This window comes from Oncorhynchus masou, chromosome 11 (genome assembly GCF_036934945.1).
Source record: "Oncorhynchus masou masou isolate Uvic2021 chromosome 11, UVic_Omas_1.1, whole genome shotgun sequence".
NCBI classification, from domain to species: Eukaryota; Metazoa; Chordata; class Actinopteri; order Salmoniformes; family Salmonidae; genus Oncorhynchus; species Oncorhynchus masou.
Genome location: NC_088222.1, coordinates 11,160,450 through 11,184,313, shown reverse-complemented (window position 1 = coordinate 11,184,313; position 23,864 = coordinate 11,160,450). Strand labels below are relative to the sequence as shown.

General features: G+C 48.1%; 1 protein-coding gene across 1 annotated transcript in view; it reads right to left on the bottom strand.

Moving 5' to 3' along the window:
* The window catches only part of ctif (CBP80/20-dependent translation initiation factor), a 175,047-nt gene that overhangs the window by 39,581 nt on the left and 111,602 nt on the right, over positions 1-23,864 (bottom strand). Inside the window, exons 9-12 of the mRNA XM_064979040.1 lie at positions 21,794-21,874; positions 12,743-14,093; positions 10,799-11,098; positions 1,729-1,884 (exon numbers count right to left, since the gene is read on the bottom strand). Of these exons, the coding sequence (XP_064835112.1) occupies positions 1,729-1,884; positions 10,799-11,098; positions 12,743-14,093; positions 21,794-21,874 (1,888 nt within the window). The remainder of the gene's footprint in view (positions 1-1,728; positions 1,885-10,798; positions 11,099-12,742; positions 14,094-21,793; positions 21,875-23,864) is intronic.

The window sequence follows — 23,864 nt, the reverse complement described above, 5'->3', positions numbered from 1 at the left end:
TCTGAGGTGAGGCAGGTGTTACCGGAATCATCCCCCCCCCCCCCCTAATTACCCAGAGTACTATGCTGTGCTGTGGGATTGACGGACGGATGGAGGGCCTTCTGAATAAGGATGCTTTGTTATCGTAGTGAAATACTGGTTGAGGATATATCCACATAACATGTGTGACACACCCAGTCACCGAGAGACAACCGAGTCTGTTCCAATATCCACACTAGAAATCATTTCTATAAGTGGTACTGCTAGAGTAGATATAAGAAGATATCCAACATTATAGATTGTAGATTAGATGGCTACGTAATTGAGCAGAGGTGGAATGTCCGTGGGTGTGTGTGTTTACACGGGACAAACCAATACCCTAAACGGTTCGGTGTTAGTGTAGTGGTAGACAGGTGGAAGTGTGTTAGTGTAGTGGTAGACAGGTGGAAGTGTGTTAGTGTAGTGGTAGACAGGTGGAGGTGTGCTAGTGGAGTGGTAGACAGGTGGAGGTGTGCTAGTGGAGTGGTAGACAGGTGGAGGTGTGCTAGTGGAGTGGTTGACAGGTGGAGGTGTGCTAGTGTAGTGGTAGACAGGTGGAGGTGTGCTAGTGTAGTGGTAGACAGGTGGAGGTGTGCTAGTGTAGTGGTAGACAGGTGGAGGTGTGTTAGTGTAGTGGTAGACAGGTGGAGGTGTGTTAGTGTAGTGGTAGACAGGTGGAGGTGTGTTAGTGTAGTGGTAGACAGGTGGAGGTGTGTTAGTGTAGTGGTAGACAGGTGGAGGTGTGTTAGTGTAGTGGTAGACAGGTGGAGGTGTGTTAGTGTAGTGGTAGACAGGTGGAGGTGTGTTAGTGTAGTGGTAGACAGGTGGAGGTGTGTTAGTGTAGTGGTAGACAGGTGGAGGTGTGTTAGTGTAGTGGTAGACAGGTGGAGGTGTGTTAGTGTAGTGGTAGACAGGTGGAGGTGTGCTAGTGGAGTGGTAGACAGGTGGAGGTGTGCTAGTGGAGTGGTAGACAGGTGGAGGTGTGCTAGTGGAGTGGTAGACAGGTGGAGGTGTGCTAGTGGAGTGGTAGACAGGTGGAGGTGTGTTAGTGTAGTGGTAGACAGGTGGAGGTGTGTTAGTGTAGTGGTAGACAGGTGGAGGTGTGTTAGTGTAGTGGTAGACAGGTGGAGGTGTGTTAGTGTAGTGGTAGACAGGTGGAGGTGTGTTAGTGTAGTGGTAGACAGGTGGAGGTGTGTTAGTGTAGTGGTAGACAGGTGGAGGTGTGCTAGTGTAGTGGTAGACAGGTGGAGGTGTGCTAGTGTAGTGGTAGACAGGTGGAGGTGTGCTAGTGGAGTGGTAGACAGGTGGAGGTGTGCTAGTGGAGTGGTAGACAGGTGGAGGTGTGTTAGTGTAGTGGTAGACAGGTGGAGGTGTGCTAGTGGAGTGGTAGACAGGTGGAGGTGTGCTAGTGGAGTGGTAGACAGGTGGAGGTGTGTTAGTGTAGTGGTAGACAGGTGGAGGTGTGTTAGTGTAGTGGTAGACAGGTGGAGGTGTGCTAGTGGAGTGGTAGACAGGTGGATGTGTGTAGGGGACAGGGGACTCACCTCTCGGAGACAGGTGTATATAGGACAGACCAACACCCTAAACGGTTCTCCAGGTGGAGGTGTGTAGGGGACAAGGGACTCACCTCTCGGAGACAGGTGTATATAGGACAGACCAACACCCTAAACGGTTCTCCAGGTGGAGGTGTGTAGGGGACAGGGGACTCACCTCTCGGAGACAGGTGTATATAGGACAGACCAACACCCTAAACGGTTCTCCAGCGCTGGACCTCATGGTTCCAAAAACCTCACACAGGAAGGTGATGAATCCCAACCAAAGCTCCACGTCAGACGCCTGCAGCTCCACCCGACGAGAAAAGTCCTTCTGAGGACAGCGAGAGGGGTGAATAACATATTAGCATAATGTAAAATCAGGTTCTCCTCAGAAAAGTCCTTCAGAGGACAGCGAGAGGGGTGAATACTAGCGGTCGACCGATTATGATTTTACAAGCCGATACAGATTATTGATTTTTTTTTTTTAAATGTATTTGTAATAATGACAATTACAACAATACTGAATGAACACTTATTTTAACTTACTATAATACATCAATAAAAATCCATTGAACCTTAAATAAATAATGAAACATGTTCAATTTGGTTTAAATAATGCAAAAACAAAGTGTTGGAGAAGTAAAAGTGCAATATGTGCCATGTAAAAAAAGCTAACGTTTGAGTTCCTTGCTCAGAACATGAGAACATATGAAAGCTGGTGGTTCCTTTTAACATGAGACTTCAATATTCCAAGGTAAGAAGTTTTAGGTTGTCGTAAATATAGTATTTATAGGACTTTTTCTCTCTATACCATTTGTATTTCATTAACCTTTGACTATTGGATGTTCTTATAGGCACTTTAGTATTGCCAGTGTAACAGTATAGCTTCCGTCCCTCTCCTCGCCCCTACCTGGGCTCGAACCAGGAACACATCGACAACAGTCAACCTCGAAGCAGCGTTACCCATCGCTCCACAAAAGCCGCGGCCCTTGCAGAGAAAGGGGAACAACTACTCCAAGTCTCAGAGTGAGTGACGTTTGAAACGCTATTAGAGCACACCCAGCTAACTAGCTAGCCATTTCACATCGGTTACACCAGCCATTAGGCTGATAGGCTTGAAGTCATAAAGAGCGCTGTGCTTGCGAAGAGCTGCTGGCAAAACAAAAGTGCTGTTTGAATGAATGCTTACGAGCCTGCTGGTGCCTACCACCGCTCAGTCAGACTGCTCTATCAAATCATAGACTTAATTATGATAAACACACAGAAATGCGAGCCTTCGGTCATTAATATGGTCGAATCCAGAAACTATCATTTCTAAAAACAAAACATTTATTATTTCAGTGAAATACGGAACCGTTTGGTATTTTATCTAACGGGTGGCATCCCTAAGTCTAAATATTCTTGTTACATTGCACAACCTTCAATGTTATGTCATAATTACGTAAAATGCTGGCAAATTAGTTTGCAATGAGCCAGGCGGCCCAAACTGTTGCATATACACTGACTCTACGTGAAATGAACGCAAGAGAAGTGACACAATTTCACCTGGTTAATATTGCCTGCTAACCTGGATTTATTTTAGTTAAATATGCAGGTTTAAAAATAATATCTTCTGTGTATTGATTTTAAGGAAGGCATTGGTGTTTCCAGTTAGGTGCAGTCGTCCAACGATTGTGCTCTTTTCGCAAATGCGCTTTTGTTAAATCATCCACCAGTGTTGCATCGATTATATGCAACACAGGACACGCTAGATAAATGAGTAATATCATCATGTATTGTTGTCTCTACCTTCTTGCTCTTTGTGCTGTTGTCTGTGCCCAATAATGTTTGTACCATGCTTAGTGCTGCTACCATGTTGTGTTGCTACCATGTTACTGTCATGTGTTGCTGCCATGTTGTGTTGCTACCATGTTACTGTCATGTGTTGATGCCATGTTGTGTTGCTACCATGTTACTGTCATGTGTTGCTGCCATGTTGTGTTGCTACCATGTTATTGTCATGTGTTGCTGCCATGTTGTGTTGTTGCCATGTTGTGTTGCTGCCATGTTGTGTTGCTGCCATGTTGTGTTGCTACCATGTTACTGTCATGTGTTGCTGCCATGATGTGTTGCTGCCATGTTGTGTTGCTACCATGTTACTGCCATGTGTTGCTACCATGTTACTGTCATGTGTTGCTACCATGTTACTGTCATGTGTTGCTACCATGTTACTGTCATGTGTTGCTACCATGCTGTGAAGTTACGTGTTGCTGCCATGTTGTGTTGCTACCATGTTACTGTCATGTGTTGCTGCCATGTTACTGTCATGTGTTGCTACCATGTTACTGTCATGTGTTGCTACCATGTTACTGTCATGTGTTGCTACCATGTTACTGTCATGTGTTGCTACCATGCTGTGAAGTTACGTGTTGCTGCCATGTTGTGTTGCTACCATGTTACTGTCATGTGTTGCTGCCATGTTGTGTTGCTACCATGTTACGGTCATGTGTTGCTGCCATGTTGTGTTGCTACCATGTTACTGTCATGTGTTGCTACCATGTTACTGTCATGTGTTGCTACCATGTTGTGTTGCTACCATGTTACTGTCATGTGTTGCTACCATGCTGTGAAGTTACGTGTTGCTGCCATGTGTTGCTACCATGTTACTGTCATGTGTTGCTGCCATGTTGTGTTGCTACCATGTTACTGTCATGTGTTGCTGCCATGCTGTGAAGTTACGTGTTGCTGCCTTGTTACTGTCATGTGTTGCTACCATGTTACTGTCATGTGTTGCTACCATGTTACTGTCATGTGTTGCTACCATGTTACTGTCATGTGTTGCTACCATGTTACTGTCATGTGTTGCTACCATGCTGTGAAGTTACGTGTTGCTGCCATGTTGTGTTGCTACCATGTTACTGTCATGTGTTGCTGCCATGTTGTGTTGCTACCATGTTACTGTCATGTGTTGCTACCATGTTACTGTCATGTGTTGCTACCATGTTACTGTCATGTGTTGCTACCATGTTGTGTTGCTACCATGTTACTGTCATGTGTTGCTACAATGCTGTGAAGTTACGTGTTGCTGCCATGTGTTGCTACCATGTTACAGTCATGTGTTGCTGCCATGTTGTGTTGCTACCATGTTACTGTCATGTGTTGCTACCATGCTGTGAAGTTACGTGTTGCTGCCATGCTGTGAAGTTACGTGTTGCTGCCAAGTGTTGCTACCATGTTACTGTCATGTGTTGCTGCCATGTTGTGTTGCTACCATGTTACTGTCATGTGTTGCTACCATGCTGTGAAGTTACGTGTTGCTGCCATGCTGTGAAGTTACGTGTTGCTGCCATGCTGTGAAGTTACGTGTTGCTGCCTTGTTACTGTCATGTGTTGCTACCATGTTACTGTCATGTGTTGCTACCATGTTACTGTCATGTGTTGCTACCATGTTACTGTCATGTGTTGCTACCATGCTGTGAAGTTACGTGTTGCTGCCATGTTGTGTTGCTACCATGTTACTGTCATGTGTTGCTGCCATGTTGTGTTGCTACCATGTTACTGTCATGTGTTGCTACCATGTTACTGTCATGTGTTGCTACCATGCTGTGAAGTTACGTGTTGCTGCCATGTTGTGTTGCTACCATGTTACTGTCATGTGTTGCTACCATGCTGTGAAGTTACGTGTTGCTGACATGCTGTGAAGTTACGTGTTGCTGCCATGTTGTGTTGCTACCATGTTACTGTCATGTGTTGCTACCATGTTACTGTCATGTGTTGCTACCATGTTGTGTTGCTACCATGTTACTGTCATGTGTTGCTACCATGCTGTGAAGTTACGTGTTGCTGCCATGTGTTGCTACCATGTTACTGTCATGTGTTGCTGCCATGTTGTGTTGCTACCATGTTACTGTCATGTGTTGCTGCCATGCTGTGAAGTTACGTGTTGCTGCCTTGTTACTGTCATGTGTTGCTACCATGTTACTGTCATGTGTTGCTACCATGTTACTGTCATGTGTTGCTACCATGTTACTGTCATGTGTTGCTACCATGTTACTGTCATGTGTTGCTACCATGCTGTGAAGTTACGTGTTGCTGCCATGTTGTGTTGCTACCATGTTACTGTCATGTGTTGCTGCCATGTTGTGTTGCTACCATGTTACTGTCATGTGTTGCTACCATGTTACTGTCATGTGTTGCTACCATGTTACTGTCATGTGTTGCTACCATGTTGTGTTGCTACCATGTTACTGTCATGTGTTGCTACAATGCTGTGAAGTTACGTGTTGCTGCCATGTGTTGCTACCATGTTACAGTCATGTGTTGCTGCCATGTTGTGTTGCTACCATGTTACTGTCATGTGTTGCTACCATGCTGTGAAGTTACGTGTTGCTGCCATGCTGTGAAGTTACGTGTTGCTGCCAAGTGTTGCTACCATGTTACTGTCATGTGTTGCTGCCATGTTGTGTTGCTACCATGTTACTGTCATGTGTTGCTACCATGCTGTGAAGTTACGTGTTGCTGCCATGCTGTGAAGTTACGTGTTGCTGCCATGCTGTGAAGTTACGTGTTGCTGCCTTGTTACTGTCATGTGTTGCTACCATGTTACTGTCATGTGTTGCTACCATGTTACTGTCATGTGTTGCTACCATGTTACTGTCATGTGTTGCTACCATGCTGTGAAGTTACGTGTTGCTGCCATGTTGTGTTGCTACCATGTTACTGTCATGTGTTGCTGCCATGTTGTGTTGCTACCATGTTACTGTCATGTGTTGCTACCATGTTACTGTCATGTGTTGCTACCATGCTGTGAAGTTACGTGTTGCTGCCATGTTGTGTTGCTACCATGTTACTGTCATGTGTTGCTACCATGCTGTGAAGTTACGTGTTGCTGACATGCTGTGAAGTTACGTGTTGCTGCCATGTTGTGTTGCTACCATGTTACTGTCATGTGTTGCTGCCATGCTGTGAAGTTACGTGTTGCTGCCTTGCTCTGTTGTCATCTTAGGTCTCTCTTTATGTCGTGTTGTATTGTCTATCGTCCGATATTTGAATTTTTAAATCGAGCCCACGTCTCCGAGGGAGGCCTTCATTGTAAATAAGAATTTGTTCTTAACTGACTTGCCTAGTTAAATAAAAACTGGATCTGGGAAGCAGAGAATCTGCTGGGAATGGATGATTCCTCCATAGAAAGACACAGGGACAATAAACAAGTGTGTGTGTGTGTGAGTGAGAGAGTGAGAGAGAGAGAGTGAGAGAGTGAGAGAGTGAGAGAGTGAGAGAGTGAGAGAGTGAGTGAGTGAGTGAGTGAGTGAGTGAGTGAGTGAGAGAGTGAGAGAGTGAGAGAGTGAGAGAGTGAGAGAGTGAGAGAGAGTGAGAGAGTGAGAGAGTGAGAGAGTAAGAGAGTGAGAGTGAGAGAGAGAGAGAGAGAGAGAGAGTGAGAGAGAGAGTGAGTGAGAGAGAGAGAGTGAGAGAAAGTGAGAGAAAGTGAGAGAAAGTGAGAGAAAGTGAGAGAGATAGAGAGAGATAGAGAGAAGAGAACCACGTCTGGTTGGGTTATAGGGTGGCATCCTTGGCTGTACAACTCGATTCTGTTTGTCAATGAGGAGGTACAGGTGGTAATTGGTTCTGACAGATCTCCTACATACAGTACAGTGGTGGGACAGTCAAATGCAGGTTTATAAAATCCAAGTAATGCTCATGTCTTAGTGGGCAAAACATTTGCATAAAAATACTAACCGTTGTGGGTGTTGCATGTTAACAGAAGTGAACTAATGGATAATAACTACACTTTATATCAACTTGACAATGACAGAGTTCAGCATGAAACAATCTAATGTAAGAGTTAACCTGTGCTCTGTGCAGAGCTGTATACAGATCTAAGGTTAATGGCCACTATGCATTTACACAGACATGACATAAGAAGGGAGATATAGATGCTTAACATGAAATGCTCCTGTAGATGACAGAGAAACTGAAACGTGACACCAGGGTGAGGAAACAAGCATAGCACCCGCTTCCTAAAAGACAGGTATGGGCGCTTAGCACCCAGCCGACAAACCACCGCCTGGCTACACACAGAATGACCACTGTAGGGGAAAAGGAGAAGGGGAGTGATTGGGAGAAGGATGGTAGAGAGGGGGGAGTGAGAAGGGGAGAGGAGAGTGAGAGGGTAGAGAGGAAGGGGAGTGAGAGGGGGAGTGAGAGGGGGAGAGGAGGGTAGAGGAGGGTAGAGGAGGGAGAGAGTGAAAGGGGGCAAGGAGAAGGGGAGTGATTGGGAGAAGGAGGGTAGAGAGGGGGGAGTGAGAGGGGTAGTGGGGGAAGAGGAGGGTAGAGAAGGGGAGTGAGAGGGGGAGAGGAGGGTAGAAGGGGAGAGGAAGAGTGGAGGAGAGAAGGGGAGAAGGGGAGAAGGAGAGTGGAGGAGAGAAGGGGGAGTGAGAGGGTGAGACGGGTAGTGGGAGAAGAGGAGGGTAGAGAAGGGGAGTGAGAGGGGGAGAGGAGGGTTGAAGGGGAGAGGGAGAGTGGAGGAGAGAAGGGGAGAGGGAGAGTGGAGGAGAGAAGGGGAGAGGGAGAGTGGAGGAGAGAAGGGGAGAGGGAGAGTGGAGGAGAGAAGAGGAGAGGGAGAGTGGAGGAGAGAAGGGGAGAGGGAGAGTGGAGGAGAGAAGGTGGAGTGAGAGGGGGAGAAGAGGGGAGAGAGGAGAGGGGGAGTGATTGGGAGAAGGAGAGGAGAGGGGGGAGTGAGAAGGGGAGAGGAGGGTAGAGCGGGGGAGAGGAGGAGTGAGAAGGGGAGTGGAGGGTAGAGCGGGGGAGAGGAGGAGTGAGGGGTAGTGAGAGGGTAGAGAGAGAGAGAGGAGGGAGGGGGAGAGGAGAAGGGGAGTGATTGGGAGGAGGGAAGAGAGGCGGGAGTGAGGTGAGAGGAGGGTAAAGAGAGAGTGAGAGGGTGAGTGAGTGAGGGTAGAGAGGGGTAGTGTGGGGGAGACAGAGGGGGGAGAGGATGTTAGAGAAGGGGGAGGGGAGAGGGGGAGTGAGGGGGTAGAGGGCGAGAGGAGAAGAGGAGTGATTGGGAGAAGGAGGGTAGAGAAGAGGGGGAGAGGAGGGTTTAAAGAGTGGAGATTTGGCACCATATCCATCAGTAACAAGCTATTTAAGGAGCCATACTCTACTTAGATCTACATCACAAAGCCCTGACCTCAATCCCATAAAGAATGTGTAGTCAGAACTGAGAAAGCGTGTGTGAGCAAGGAGGCCTACAAACCTGACTCAGTTACACCAGCTCTCTCAGGGGGAATGGGCCAAAATTCACCCAACTTATTGTGGGATGTTTGTGGAAGGCTACCTGTAACGTTTTACCCAAGTTAAACAATGTAAGGGCAATGCTACCAAACTCTAATTGAGTGGATGTAAACTTCTGACCCACTGGGAATGTGATGAAAGATATAAAAGCTGAAATAAATCATTCTCTCTACTATTATTCTGACATTTCACATTCTTAAAATAAAGTGGTGATCCTAACTGCCCTAAAACAGGTATTTTTTTTACTAGGATTAAATGTCAGGAATTGTGAAAAACGGAGTTTAAATGTATTTGTCTGAGGTGTATGTCAACTTCCGACTTCGACTGTATCTTTCAGCACTTGACTTACGGTGCATTCAGAAAGTATTCAGACCCCTTGACTTTTCCCAAATGTTGTTACATTACAGCCTTTTTCTAAATAGGATAACATTGTTTTTTCCTTCATCAATCTACACACAATAACCCATAATGACAAAGCAAAAACAGGCTTTTAGAAATGTTTGCAAATTTATTGAAGCACCTTTGGCAGCGGTAATAGCCTCGAGTCTTCTTGGGTATGACGATACAAGCTAGAGGTCGACCGAATAATTAGGGCCGATTTCAAGTTTTCATAACAATCGGTAATCGGCATTTATGAATGCCGATTATGGCCGATTATATTGCAACCCACGAGGAGACTGCGTGACCACCTGCTACGCGAGTGCAGAAAGGAGCCAAGGTAAGTTGCTAGCAAGCATTAAACTTATCTTGTAAAAAACAATCAATCTTAACATAATCACTAGTTATAACTACACATGGTTGATGATATTACTAGTTTATCTAGCGTGTCCTGCGTTACATATAGTCGATGCGGTGCCTGTTAATTTAACATCATCGAATCACAGCCTAATTCAACTTCGCCAAACGGGTGATGATTTAACAAGCGCATTTGCGAAAAAAGCACTGTCGTTGCACCAATGTACCTAACCATAAACATCAACGCCTTTCTTAAAATCAATACACAAGTATATATTTTTTTAGGTTACCATTACCTGCAAACATTAATTTATTTTAACTAGGTAAATTATGTCACTTCTCTTGTGTTCTGTGCAAGCAGAGTCAGGGTATATGCAGCAGTTTGGGCCGCCTGGCTCGTTGCGCACTGTGTGAAGACCATTTCTTCCTAACAAAGACTAATTAATTTGCCAGAATTTTACATAAATATGACATAACATTGAAGGTTGTGCAATGTAACAGCAATATTTAGACTTATGGATGCCACCCGTTAGATAAAATACCAAACGGTTCCGTATTTCACTGAAAGAATAAACGTCTTGTTTTCGAGATGATAGTTTCCGGATTCGACCATATTAATGACCTACGGCTCGTATTTCTGTGTGTTATGTTATAACTAAGTCTATGATTTGATAGAGCAGTCTGACTGAGCGGTGGTTGGCAGCAGCAGGCTCGTAAGCATTCATTCAAACAGCACTTTCCTGTGTTTGCCAGCAGCTCTTAGCAATGCTTGAGCATTGCTTCAAGCCTATCAACTCCTGAGATTAGGCTGGCAATACTAAAGTGCCTATAAGAACATCCAATAGTCAAAGGTATATGCAATACAAATGGCCACTACCATAAAGGCCTGATTGGTGGAGTGCTGCAGAGATGGTTGTCCTTCTGGAAGGTTCTCCCCATCTCCACAGAGGAACTCTGGAGCTCTGTTAGAGTGACCATTGGGTTCTTGATCACCTCCCTGACCAAGCCCTTCTCCCATGATCGCTCAGTTTGGCTGGGCAGCCAGCTCTCGGAAGAGTCTTGGTGGTTCATTAGCTGTCACATTTACCCCACGTCACACACAGCCACTGACACCAATTATGACCATCCACACCTAAACACTGAGATAGTGACTGTTTGTGACTCGTGTCAGACAGACAGACAGACAGGAATACATGCACGCATGCACGCACACACCCCCCTCACTCACCCTCTCCTCTCACCTGTAACATATTGAGCAGTAGTGACCTAAACTTGGTCCCCTCCACCATGAACAGGGCCATCTTGTCACAGAGCCTTGCAGCAGTAGCAGCAAAGCTCCTGTCGCTGAGGGCCTTGTCATAGATGGTGCTGACTATCTGGGCCAGGGTCTCCTCTGACTGGGTCGAGCTCTGGGCCTCCTCCATGAAGGAGCTGAGCTGGCTGTCCACCCCGGCTCTGTTGCTCCTCATGCTGTTCAGGATCTCCAGCAGGCGGTGCACGCGGTTCTGCTGGGGCCCAACCGGAGACACCACAGCCTCCTCCTGGAGAACGGCAGAATAAATAAAACAAATCCTGGTCAATGGAGAATCCCAGCCTTTCAGTCTGGAGCTCATCTTAATTGTGTCTGGGATACTGCCTGATCATAAAACCCCCAGCTTTGTAATCAGGTATTTGAGCTGACATATGAACAAGCATGGTGCCTTCCTCTGCTCAATAGATGTTTAACCCAACCGCTTACACAGGAAGTGAAACCACTGAGAGAGGAAATATGGTTTGACAACAGATACATGATATGACATCATCAATATGCTTCTTAACACCGTGTCAGTGAGTCTACAGGGAGGGTCCGGGTATTGTCACCGTAAAACACAGCACACAGAGCTAGCCTTAACGAGGAGCAGGCTACACTGCAGGGGGTAGAGGCAACCCTGGCCGTATTTTTGATGTAACCAACCTGGAAGACCAGGTGTGTTGAATATAGGCAATCGCTGAACTGACCAATTAGCTCAGTTGGTGAGGTGTGGGGCCGAGGTGAAACAGTATCTGATGCATTTCCAGGAACGGGGTTGTCTACCTCTGCTACAATGGTCTTATTCATTTGGCATCAAATGAAAGAAAGTGTCCTGAATCAAGTACTACCTGGAATTATTCAATTAGAAGCGCAGTTTTCGTTCTACGTTGCAAACAGTTTTGCTACGGTGTGCCTTAATGAATACAACCCTGAACCCCAAACGTGACAGGGATCTGACTGTGGATAATGTCCCATGTTTCCTCCCATTTAGGTAAATTCCCGTCTCTGGTCTCGTTCCAAATTACACGCTATTCCTTATATAGTGCACTACTTGACTAGAGCCTACAGTCAAAAGGAGTGCACCTACATAGGGAACAGGCTTCCATCTGAGCCTCAGCCTGTGTTTGAAGCAGTCTGTTAATCTCTGTCTGGTTGTTGCAGGCTGCAAGGGGGAGAGGAGCGGCCGCGCCTCAGATACTTAGGTTAAGAACTAAACAGACACAAGTAATGAGTCATGCTACAAGAGAAGTTGACCCACGACCTCAGAGTCTACAGACAAGGCACCACTGTTCATGTTGAACCCCCTGTTTCATGATATCCCAATTGCGATTCAATTTCAATCTTGTCTCATCGTTCCAACTCCCTAACGGGCTCGGGAGAGGTGAAGGTTGAGTCATGCGTCCTCCGAAAACATGACCCCGTCAAACCGCGCTTCTTAACACCCTCCCGCTTAACCCGGAAGCCAGCCTACACCAAAGTGTCGGAGGAAACACCGTTGAAAATCAGCCTGCAGGCGCCCGGCACGCCACAAGGAGTCGCTTAGAGCGCGATGAGCCAAGTAAAGCCCCACCGGCCAAACCCTCCCCTAACCCGGAGGACACTGGGCCAATTGTGTGCTTTATGGGACTCTCGGCCACGGCCGGTTGTGACACAGCCTGGGATCGAACCAGAGTCTGTAGTGACGCCTCAAACACTGTGATGCAGTGCCTTGCGCCGGTCGGGATGCCCCCACTGTTCTTTAATGAATTAGAGAGTTGCACCCCCTCCTACCAAACAGACTCAGCAACCCGTGTGTGTGTGTGTGTGTGTGTCAAAAGGGGAGGGCGTGGCCATGGCCTGCCTAAGACTGATGGTGATTGGCAGATAGATAAGACAGTAAAGATATTTAGTTTACCTTGTCTTTTAGCCTCCTCCTCAGCCTCTCCTTGGATGACTGCAGCAGGCTGACTTTAGGGCCCTCGTCCAGCTGGCTGTCCCTGTGTTTGTCACTCCCCGTCGGGCTCTGGTCCTTCTCCTGGCCCCCAGGCTGGCTGGGAAGCCCCTCACTGGGGCCCCTGGAGCTCTCTGTCTCCAGCCTGGTGCTGGTCTCCTCTGCCTTCACATTCTTTGTCTCTTTGGTGCTTCTGAGTGGTGCCACCCCCCTGTCCCTGTCTCCCATTGGGTATTCCCCTCTGTCCCCGTCTCCCGTTGTGGTTGCCCCCCCTCTGTCCCCGTTTCTCGTTGTGGTTGCCACCCCCCTGTCCCCGTCTCCCGTTGGTGCCCCCCCTCTGTCCCCGTCTCCCGTTGGTGCCCCCCCTCTGTCCCCGTCTCCCGTTGGTGCCCCCCTGTCCCTGTCTCCCATTGGGTATTCCCCTCTGTCCCCGTCTCCCGTTGTGGTTGCCACCCCCCTGTCCCTGTCTCCCGTTGGTGCCCCCCTCTGTCCCTGTCTCCCGTTGTGGGTGCCCCCCCTCTGTCCCTGTCTCCCGTTGTGGGTGCCCCCCCTCTGTCCCTGTCTCCCGTTGTGGGTGCCCCCCTCTGTCCCTGTCTCCCGTTGGTGCCCCCCTGTCCCTGTCTCCCGTTGTGGGTGCCCCCCCTCTGTCCCTGTCTCCCGTTGGTGCCCCCCTGTCCCTGTCTCCCGTTGGTGCCCCCCCTCTGTCCCTGTCTCCCGTTGGTGCCCCCTGTCCCTGTCTCCCGTTGGTGCTCCCCCTCTGTCCCTGTCTCCCGTTGGTGCCCCCTGTCCCTGTCTCCCGTTGGTGCCCCCTGTCCCTGTCTCTCGTTGGTGCCCCCTGTCCCTGTCTCTCGTTGGTGCCCCCCCTCGGTCCCTGTCTCTCGTTGGTGCCCCCCCTTGGTCCCTGTCTCCTGTTGTGGTTGCCCCCCCTTGGTCCCTGTCTCCCGTTGTGGTTGCCCCCCCTCTGTCCCTGTCACCTGCCGGGCCCCCTTGCCCCAGCAGTCCCTGTCCTACCCCCTGCCCCTTCTGGTTGTGGTGCCAGCGGCGATTCTGACTATAGCCGTGGTGGGGAGGTCCCTGACGCTGCCCGCCGTGGCCCTGGAACTGTTGCCCGTGGTTACCTCCACGCTGTCCTCCCTGCTGCTGCTGTTGGTCACGAGGGTATCTACCATGAGCCCCCGGCCCGGGCTGCTGCTGGTCATTCTGTTGCTGATTGACCTGTTGCTGTTGAGATGGAGGTTGTTGTCGTTGTGGCGACTGCTGCTGAGGATTCTGGGTCTTCCTGTCTCCTCCCGGAGGTCTCTGCTGCTGCTGTCTCCTGTAATGAGAGGAGCAGGGGGAGGGGGGGGGGGGGGTAAGGGTTCTGTTACCCACAAAGCGTGACGCGATGACGCTACTCTGCCTGGCAAGCCTGAACCAAGCCAGCCACCCCTGTCAGAGTACCATGGCTGAATACACACCCATCTGTTCTGTTCAGCCCTGTGACATCATCACTTCCTCTCTCTGTCTGTTCTCTGTTGACCGTCTATTGTAACAGTCCCACTCTCTCAGTCTGCCTGTTCAACACGCCTGGTCTCCCCGACACAGATCTATCAGCCTAGTGGTCACTGCTTTCAGATAGGACAGACACTAATGATATAACACCACAGACACTAATGATAGAACACCACACCACAGACACTAATGATATAACACCACAGACACTAATGATATAACACCACAGACACTAATGATAGAACACCACAGACACTAATGATAGAACCCAACACAACAGACACTAATGATAGGACCCAACACAACAGACACTATTGATATAACACCACAGACACTAATGATATAACACCACAGACACTAATGATAGAACCCAACACCACAGACACTAATGATAGAACACCACAGAGACTAATGATAGAACCCAACACCACAGAGACTAATGATAGAACCCAACACCACAGACACTAATGATAGAACCCAACACCACAGACACTAATGATAGAACCCAACACCACAGACACTAATGATAGAACACCACAGACACTAATGATAGAACACCACAGACACTAATGATAGAACACCACAGACACTAATGATAGAACCCAACACCACAGACACTAATGATAGAACCCAACACCACAGACACTAATGATAGAACCCAACACCACAGACACTAATGATAGAACCCAACACCACAGACACTAATGATAGAACCCAACACCACAGACACTAATGATAGAACACCACAGACACTAATGATAGAACACCACAGACACTAATGATAGAACCCAACACCACAGACACTAATGATAGAACACCACAGACACTAATGATAGAACACCACAGAGACTAATGATAGAACACCACAGACACTAATGATAGAACACCACAGACACTAATGATAGAACACCACAGACACTAATGATAGAACACCACAGACACTAATGATAGAACCCAACACCACAGACACTAATGATAGAACACCACAGGCACTAATGATAGAACACCACAGACACTAATGATAGAACCCAACACCACAGACACTAATGATAGAACACCACAGACACTAATGATAGAACCCAACAGCACAGACACTAATGATAGAACCCAACAGCACAGACACTAATGATAGAACCCAACACCACAGACACGAATGATAGAACCCAACACCAGACACTAATGATAGAACACCACACCACAGACACTAATGATAGAACACCACAGACACTAATGATAGAACACCAGACACTAATGATAGAACCCAACACCACAGACACTAATGATAGAACACCACAGACACTAATGATAGAACCCAACACCACAGACACTAATGATAGAACACCACAGACACTAATGACAGAACCCAAAAGACACTAATGATATAACACCACAGACACTAATGATAGAACACCACAGACACTAATGACAGAACCCAAAAGACACTAATGATATAACACCACAGACACTAATGATATAACACCACAGACACTAATGATAGAACACCACAGAGACTAATGATAGAACACCACAGACACTAATGATAGAACCCAACACCACAGACACTAATGATAGAACCCAACACCACAGACACTAATGATAGAACACCACAGACACTAATGATAGAACACCACAGACACTAATGATAGAACACCACAGAGACTAATGATAGAACACCACAGACACTAATGATAGAACACCACAGACACTAATGATAGAACCCAACACCACAGACACTAATGATAGAACCCAACACCACAGAGACTAATGATAGAACACCACAGAGACTAATGATAGAACACCACAGAGACTAATGATAGAACACCACAGAGACTAATGATAGAACCCAACACCACAGAGACTAATGATAGAACACCACAGAGACTAATGATAGAACACCACAGACACTAATGATAGTACACCACAGACACTAATGATAGAACACCACAGACACTAATGATAGAACCCAACACCACAGACACTAATGATAGAACCCAACACCACAGAGACTAATGATAGAACCCAACACCACAGAGACTAATGATATAACCCCACAGACACTAATGATAGAACCCAACACCACAGACACTAATGATAGAACCCAACACCACAGACACTAATGATAGAACCCAACACCACAGACACTAATGATAGAACACCACAGAGACTAATGATAGAACACCACAGAGACTAATGATAGAACCCAACACCACAGAGACTAATGATAGAACACCACAGAGACTAATGATAGAACACCACAGAGACTAATGATAGAACACCACAGAGACTAATGATAGAACACCACAGACACTAATGATAGAACACCACAGACACTAATGATAGAACACCACAGCCACTAATGATAGAACCCAACACCACAGACACTAATGATAGAACCCAACACCACAGACACTAATGATAGAAGCCTACACCACAGACAGGTCTTAAGCTATGACGAGGGAGGCCTGTTTGTTTATATAAACAGTAGGTGCGTCCCCATGTGACGTGGGTCTTTGCTTCACTAGGAGATGACGGACGCAACAGGATTAGAAACATCTCCTGTTATCTTCATTAGTCTCAGTCCAACTGGCCCTTTACATTACATGTCTGTTTTGGGGTCTAATAGCATGTCGTCTGTCAGATATCAACCCGTTGACTGAAATGTATCAGTTTGCAGTATGACATTCAACTGAAAAAATGACTTATTCAACATGCCTTTAAAAAAATTAAAAAATAATTAACTATCAAACCATCCTAAAACGGCACTCAAACATCATTCTCACCCTCCAGGCCTAAACAACACCATCCGATATATCTCTAGCTGATCTTTCTACTGCTCGTCTTTAAATTAACCAGCGCGCCCCCACTCTATGGAGAAATGGGGAACATGAAGCAGACCAATCCAATCGCACATCAACTCTCTCTCCTCCTCCTTAAAGATGGGCTAGCCAGGATGTAGCCTGTGTTTCCAGTGCTGCAGTGATATACAGCCAGCCAGTCAACCTACCTGTGTTTCTAGTGCTGCATTGCCACTGCCTACCGTTCCCCCATGACCTTCATTCCATTCTCTAGGGGAGCCGGCTCCCTACACGGCCGGCTCCCTACACGGCCTGCCCCCTACACGGCCGGCCCCCTGCACGGCCGGCCCCCTGCACGGCCGGCCCCCTGCACGGCCGGCCCCCTGCACGGCCGGCCCCCTGCACGGCCGGCCCCTGCACGGCCGGCCCCCAGCACGGCCGGCCCCCAGCACGGCCGGCCCCCAGCACGGCCGGCTCCCAGCACGGCCGGCCCCCAGCACGGCCTGCCCCCTGCACGGCCTGCCCCCTGCACGGCCTGCCCCCTGCACGGCCTGCCCCCTGCACGGCCTGCCCCCTGCACGGCCTGCCCCCTGCACGGCCGGCCCCCTGCACGGCCGGCCCCCTGCACGGCCGGCCCCCTGCACGGCCGGCCCCCTGCACGGCCGGCCCCCTACACGGCCGGCCCCCTACACGGCCGGCCCCCTACACGGCCGGCCCCCTACACGGCCGGCCCCCTACACGGCCGGCCCCCTACACGGCCGGCTCCCAACACGGCATCTACAGCTTTTCATTAGTAGACCATTAGTATAATATTCTGGGTGCTCAGTCCTCTGCTCTGCTACCGTGTTATGTTTCTCTGGGCTATTTCTGCCATTACGGGGATAGGTAGCACCCAGAGCTATGTTAGCGTAGCCTAGCGTAGAGGAGGGGAGTGCTGTGTGCGTGGTGGTTATTAAACTGATATGTGACAGTAGACATGACGGTCACAGGGAGGAGTCGGTAGTAGGTACTAGCTAGCTTCCTGAACCCACCATTTTTATATCAAACTATATTGAAACCCTCCGCCTGTCTAGGACACTCAAGCAGTATACATGTCACAACAACAGTCCAAATACAACCATGTCCTATAATCTAACACACGAAATGAACTTTGTTTCGAAACACACTGGGTGTACAAAACACCAGGAACACGTTCCTAATACTGAGTTTCACTCCGTCCTCCCTCAGAACAGACCCAACGTGTCAGGGCATGGACTCTACAAGGTGTCGAAAGCGTTCCACAGGAATGCTGGCCCATGTTGACCCAATGCTGGTCCAATTGGAATGGATGACCTTTGTGTGTCAAGAATGGTCTACCACCCAAGGGAAACTGATGAGCATGAAAAACCCAGCAGCATTGCAGTTCTTGACACACTCAAACCGGTGTACCTGGCACCTACTACCATACCCTGTTCAAAGTCACACATCTTTTGTCTTGCCCATTCACCCTCTGAATAGCACACATACACAATCCATGTCTCAGTTGACTCCAGGCTTAAATGTCCTTCTTTATCTTGACGGATCGAAGTGGATTTAACAAGTGACATCAATAAGGGATCATAGCTTTCACCTGGACAGTCTATGTCATGGAAAGGGCAGGTGTTCTTAATGTTTTGTAGTGTATTTCATTACAACTCTGATATAGAGCAGTACATTTCACAGAGACTAGTAGTTGTGGATGTGGTTGGTCATAGTCTAGTATAAGATCCTAATATCATGTCTGTCTGTCTGTCTGTCTGTCTGTCTGTCTGTCTGTCTGTCTGTCTGTCTGTCTGTGTCTGTCTGTGTCTGTCTGTCTGTGTCTGTCTGTGTCTGTCTGTGTCTGTCTGTGTCTGTCTGTCTGTGTCTGTCTGTCTGTGTCTGTCTGTCTGTCTGTGTCTGTGACTGTCTGTCTGTCTGTGTCTGTCTGTCTGTCTGTCTGTCTGTGTCTGTCTGTCTGTGTCTGTCTGTCTGTGTCTGTCTGTCTGTCTGTGTCTGTCTGTGTCTGTCTGTCTGTGTCTGTCTGTCTGTGTCTGTCTGTCTGTGTCTGTCTGTCTGTGTCTGTCTGTCTGTGTCTGTCTGTCTGTGTCTGTCTGTGTCTGTCACAATGACCTTCTGTCAGATGTTTTGTGACAAGGTCCCCAGGACGGGAAAAGGATTCTTAGCGATCACGTCTGACGGCCTCAGCCCGACAAGCAGAAACACTTTGCAGCAAGCGTGCACATACAGACCTTACTTCATCCCTCACTTGCACAATAATTATGACCATAATAATTTAATGAACTTACGTAACGTTTCCCCCCCACCCCCCAGACGCTCGTAGTGCTTAACATAATGAGCGGGATCCTCACCTGACCCCCCTTTAACATGGCTCCCGAGTGGCGCAGTTGTCTAAGACACTGCATCTCAGCGCAATAGGCATCACTGCAGTCCCTGGTTCAAATCCAGGCTGTATCACATCCGGCTGTGATTGGGAGTCCCATAGGGCAGCGCACAACTGGCCCAGCGTGGTCCGGGTTTGGCCGGGGGAGGCCATCATTGTAAATAAGAATTTGTTCTTAACTCACTTGCCTAGTTAAATAAAGGTTAAATAAAAGGTTAAATAAAGGTTACTTTAATATAAAATGGACCCCATCCTGTCCTCCTCAACACCAACAGCACTTAACCTTTGTACCCTCCAGCCCTCCCTGCTCATAAAAACATGCACCCGCCACCCGGAACAATCTCACCCCAAAGCTTTATAGTGAGCTGTGAGTGTCGCCACTGTCAGACCAAAGGAGGAGAGAGTGGGGATGTCAGACCCACGGAGGAGAGAGTGGGGGTGTCAGACCCACGGAGGAGAGAGTGGGGGTGTCAGACCAACGGAGGAGAGAGTGGGGGTGTCAGACCAACGGAGGAGAGAGTGGGGGTGTCAGACCAACAGAGGAGAGAGTGGGGGTGTCAGACCAACGGAGGAGAGAGTGGGGGTGTCAGACCAACGGAGGAGAGAGTGGGGGTGTCAGACCAACAGAGGAGAGGCTGGGGGTGTCAGACCAACGGAGGAGAGAGTGGGGGTGTCAGACCAACGGAGGAGAGGCTGGGGGTGTCAGACCAACGGAGGAGAGGCTGGGGGTGTCAGACCAACGGAGGAGAGAGTGGGGGTGTCAGACCAACGGAGGAGAGAGTGGGGGTGTCAGACCAACGGAGGAGAGGCTGGGGTGGGACTGACAGCCTCAAAATGAAGAGGGCCCCAGGTTCCATGCTATTCTAAGACTTTATGAGCGTTAACCCCGGGACTGACCCCGACCCATCGTGTGTGTGTGTGTGTGTGTGTGTGTGTGTGTGTGTGTGTGTGTGTGTGTGTGTGTGTGTGTGTGTGTGTGTGTGTGTGTGTGTGTGTGTGACTTGTATTACAGCTGCATCTCCAGAGTGTTTCATGGTAAAATACTCAGATGAGGAAAGAGTAACAGCATATAGTCCATCACTGTCTTCAGCTAAACAATCACTCAATTTACAGCATAAGGCCAAAGATACACCAGAATAGCTTTTCAAAAGGTGTTCAGTGTTCCTGAGTGGTCTAGTCTCAGTCCTCGACAGTGTTTCATGGTTTGAATAGCCATGGGCAGAAGAGAGAAACCGCACACTGTCCAGTCGTCTTTTGGATTCACCAAATAGACAGGAAGTGGAGAGGTGCATAAAGACTGTCGGAGGATATACAATAGAACGAGGTTGCTAATGTTCAACACATAATAATAGGTCTTCAGACTGACGACACCAGGATGCCGACGACACCAGGACGCCGACGACACCAGGACGCCGACGACACCAGGACGCCGACGACACCAGGACGGTGCTTCCGTGTCCCCTGAGGCACTAAGCTGAGCGAGTAGAGAGCAGGAGACAGGTGTCAATGTGAAGAGGGAAAAAGAGAGGAGAGCTTTCTGCTATTTGGCTGGTGCTCTTAGGGGGGGGGGGGCTAGACAGAAAGGGGGTGGAAAATGATGGTGTTGTAAAGAGACTCAGGTGATTTAGTCCTGAGCTCCAGACGGCTGTGTGTGTGAACATTTACAGCATGTCTATCCATCAGCCTCGCTGGTCCCCTCTCCTGGGGGGCCAGATCACTGTATAGTATTCTAGTAGGTAGGTAAGATAGAAGCTGTGAGGGAGACGTGTGGAGTCCGTCTGCTCCTATTATTCATGTACAGCAAAGACCCAGCCATGGGGATAACTCAGCAGGAACCTGTTCTGGGCGAGTTAATGAACTAAAGCATAGAACCATGAATAATAGATGAGCAGAAAATGACATGACAGAGCCAATGATCTATGCATGCCCTGGATTCTAACTTACATACAGAACATGTACCATCGTGTTTCTTAGTCTGGTTAAGAGTCTAATCAGGTTTTTTCAATGGTTATCTCCCATGAGTCTGATACTTATCATGCCGTGTGCCTGTGTCTGTGTGTGTGTGTGTCTGTGTCTGTGTGTGTGTGTGTGTGTGTCTGTGTGTGTGTCTGTGTGTGTGTGTTTCCATCTGGAAAAAGTGGTTAATAAAAACTTGAAGATGCACTTCCCTCCTCTCCTATCCACCCTCCTCTCTTCTCCTATCCACCCTCCTCCCCTATCCACCCTCCTCCTCTCCTCCCCTATCCACCCTCCTCTCTTCTCCTATCCACCCTCCTCCCCTATCCACCCTCCTCCTCTCCTCCCCTCCTGGGCGTGTCTCTACTTTACCTGGTACTGACCAGTCGTTTCCCCCCGGGTGGCAGCAGCACGGTTAGGTCTAGATGGTCCTGGATGATGTGGTGCAACCCTCTAAAAGCAGCATGACAGTGTGTTGGAATGGAGGATGACCGAGGATGGAAAACACAGAGGACACAAAGCAAGAGGGGAAGGGAGAGGGAACGGGGAGGAGAGGGGAGGGGGAGGACAGGGAACGGGGAGGAGAGGGAACGGGGAGGAGAGGGAACGGGGAGGAGAGGGAACGGGGAGGAGAGGGAACGGGGAGGAGAGGGAACGGGGAGGAGAGGGAACGGGGAGGAGAGGGAACGGGGAGGAGAGGGAACGGGGAGGGGATGGACAAAACCAACAGGCAAAACAACTACTGATTTAATTACACACTTCTACATGGCAACTAAAAAGTGGTATGAGAGATGACAGACAGACATAAACATGGATCTGCAGCTGGTTGCTGATAGCTGCTGTTGCCGTGACGACAGAGAACCGAGGCTTGCTGCCCTTACCCTTTGATTAGGAAACACCTTGGGTGTGACCAGAATGGCACACTATTCCCTACATAGTGCACTACCTGGTCACTTCACTATGGAAAAGGTTGCCATTTGGGACACAGCCTTCTTCTCTGACCCAGACCAGCCAATCGATCCAACCAGCAGAGAGGAACCACTCAATACAACTACCTCAACGTTTAGATGTTTTATTATGTTCCAGACAGGTGCTTTATCGACTGGTGTATGGATTCACTACATTTCATTAGCAGCAAAGACGGCTAACCTATTCCTGGTCCAATACCACTGTGTGTGTGTGTGTGTGTGTGTGGGTGTGTGTGTGTCCCCTCATCTGTGTCAACAAAGCAAACGTGAGGTCATCCTGGTTAGTCGGTAGTTGTAAGAGGAAAGGAGGCAGATTCAAACCATGTGGTGAGACAGACAGGTAGACAAGCAGAGAGACAGACAGGCAGAGAAACATACAGGCAGAGAGACAGACAGACAGTACTACTCATCCACATCTCGTGCACACACCTGCATGCAGCACACGCACAAATACACTGACATGCCCAACCACCTGCCAACCAATCAAATCAACGTTTATTGGTCGCGTACACAGATTTGCAGATGTAATGGCAGGTGCAGTGAATCGCTTGTGTTTCTAGCGCCAACAATATAGTAATAATACCTAGCAATACACACAGTACAGTACAGACAGTACAATACACACAGTACAATACACAGTACAGAGAGTACAATACACAGTACAGTACAGAGAGTACAATACACACAGTACAGTACAGAGAGTACAATACACAGTACAGTACAGAGAGTACAATACACAGTACAGTACAGACAGTACAATACACACAGTACAGTACAGACAGTACAATACACACAGTACAATACACACAGTACAGAGAGTACAATACACACAGTACAGTACAGACAGTACAATACACACAGTACAGTACAGAGAGTACAATACACACAGTACAGAGAGTACAATACACACAGTACAGTACAGAGAGTAAAATACACACAGTACAGTACAGAGAGTAAAATACACACAGTACAGTACAGAGAGTACAATACACACAGTACAGTACAGACAGTACAATACACACAGTACAGTACAGACAGTACAATACACACAGTACAGTACAGACAGTACAATACACACAGTACAGTACAGACAGTACAATACACACAGTACAGTACAGACAGTACAATACACACAATACAAAAAGTAAAAAGAAATGAAGAAATATCAGATGAGCCAAGTCAGAGTAGAGAACATACGTATAGACATTATGGACAACAGTTATATAGGACGGTGTGTATAGACAATAGTTATATATGATGGTGTGTATAGACAGTGGTTTATAGGATGGTGTGTATAGACAATAGTTATATAGGATGGTGTGTATAGACAGTAGTTATATAGGATGGTGTGTATAGTCAGTAGTTATATAGGATGTGTGAATAGACAGTAGTTATATAGGATGGTGTGTATAGACAGTAGTTATATAGGATGGTGTGTATAGTCAGTAGTTATATAGGATGTGTGAATAGACAGT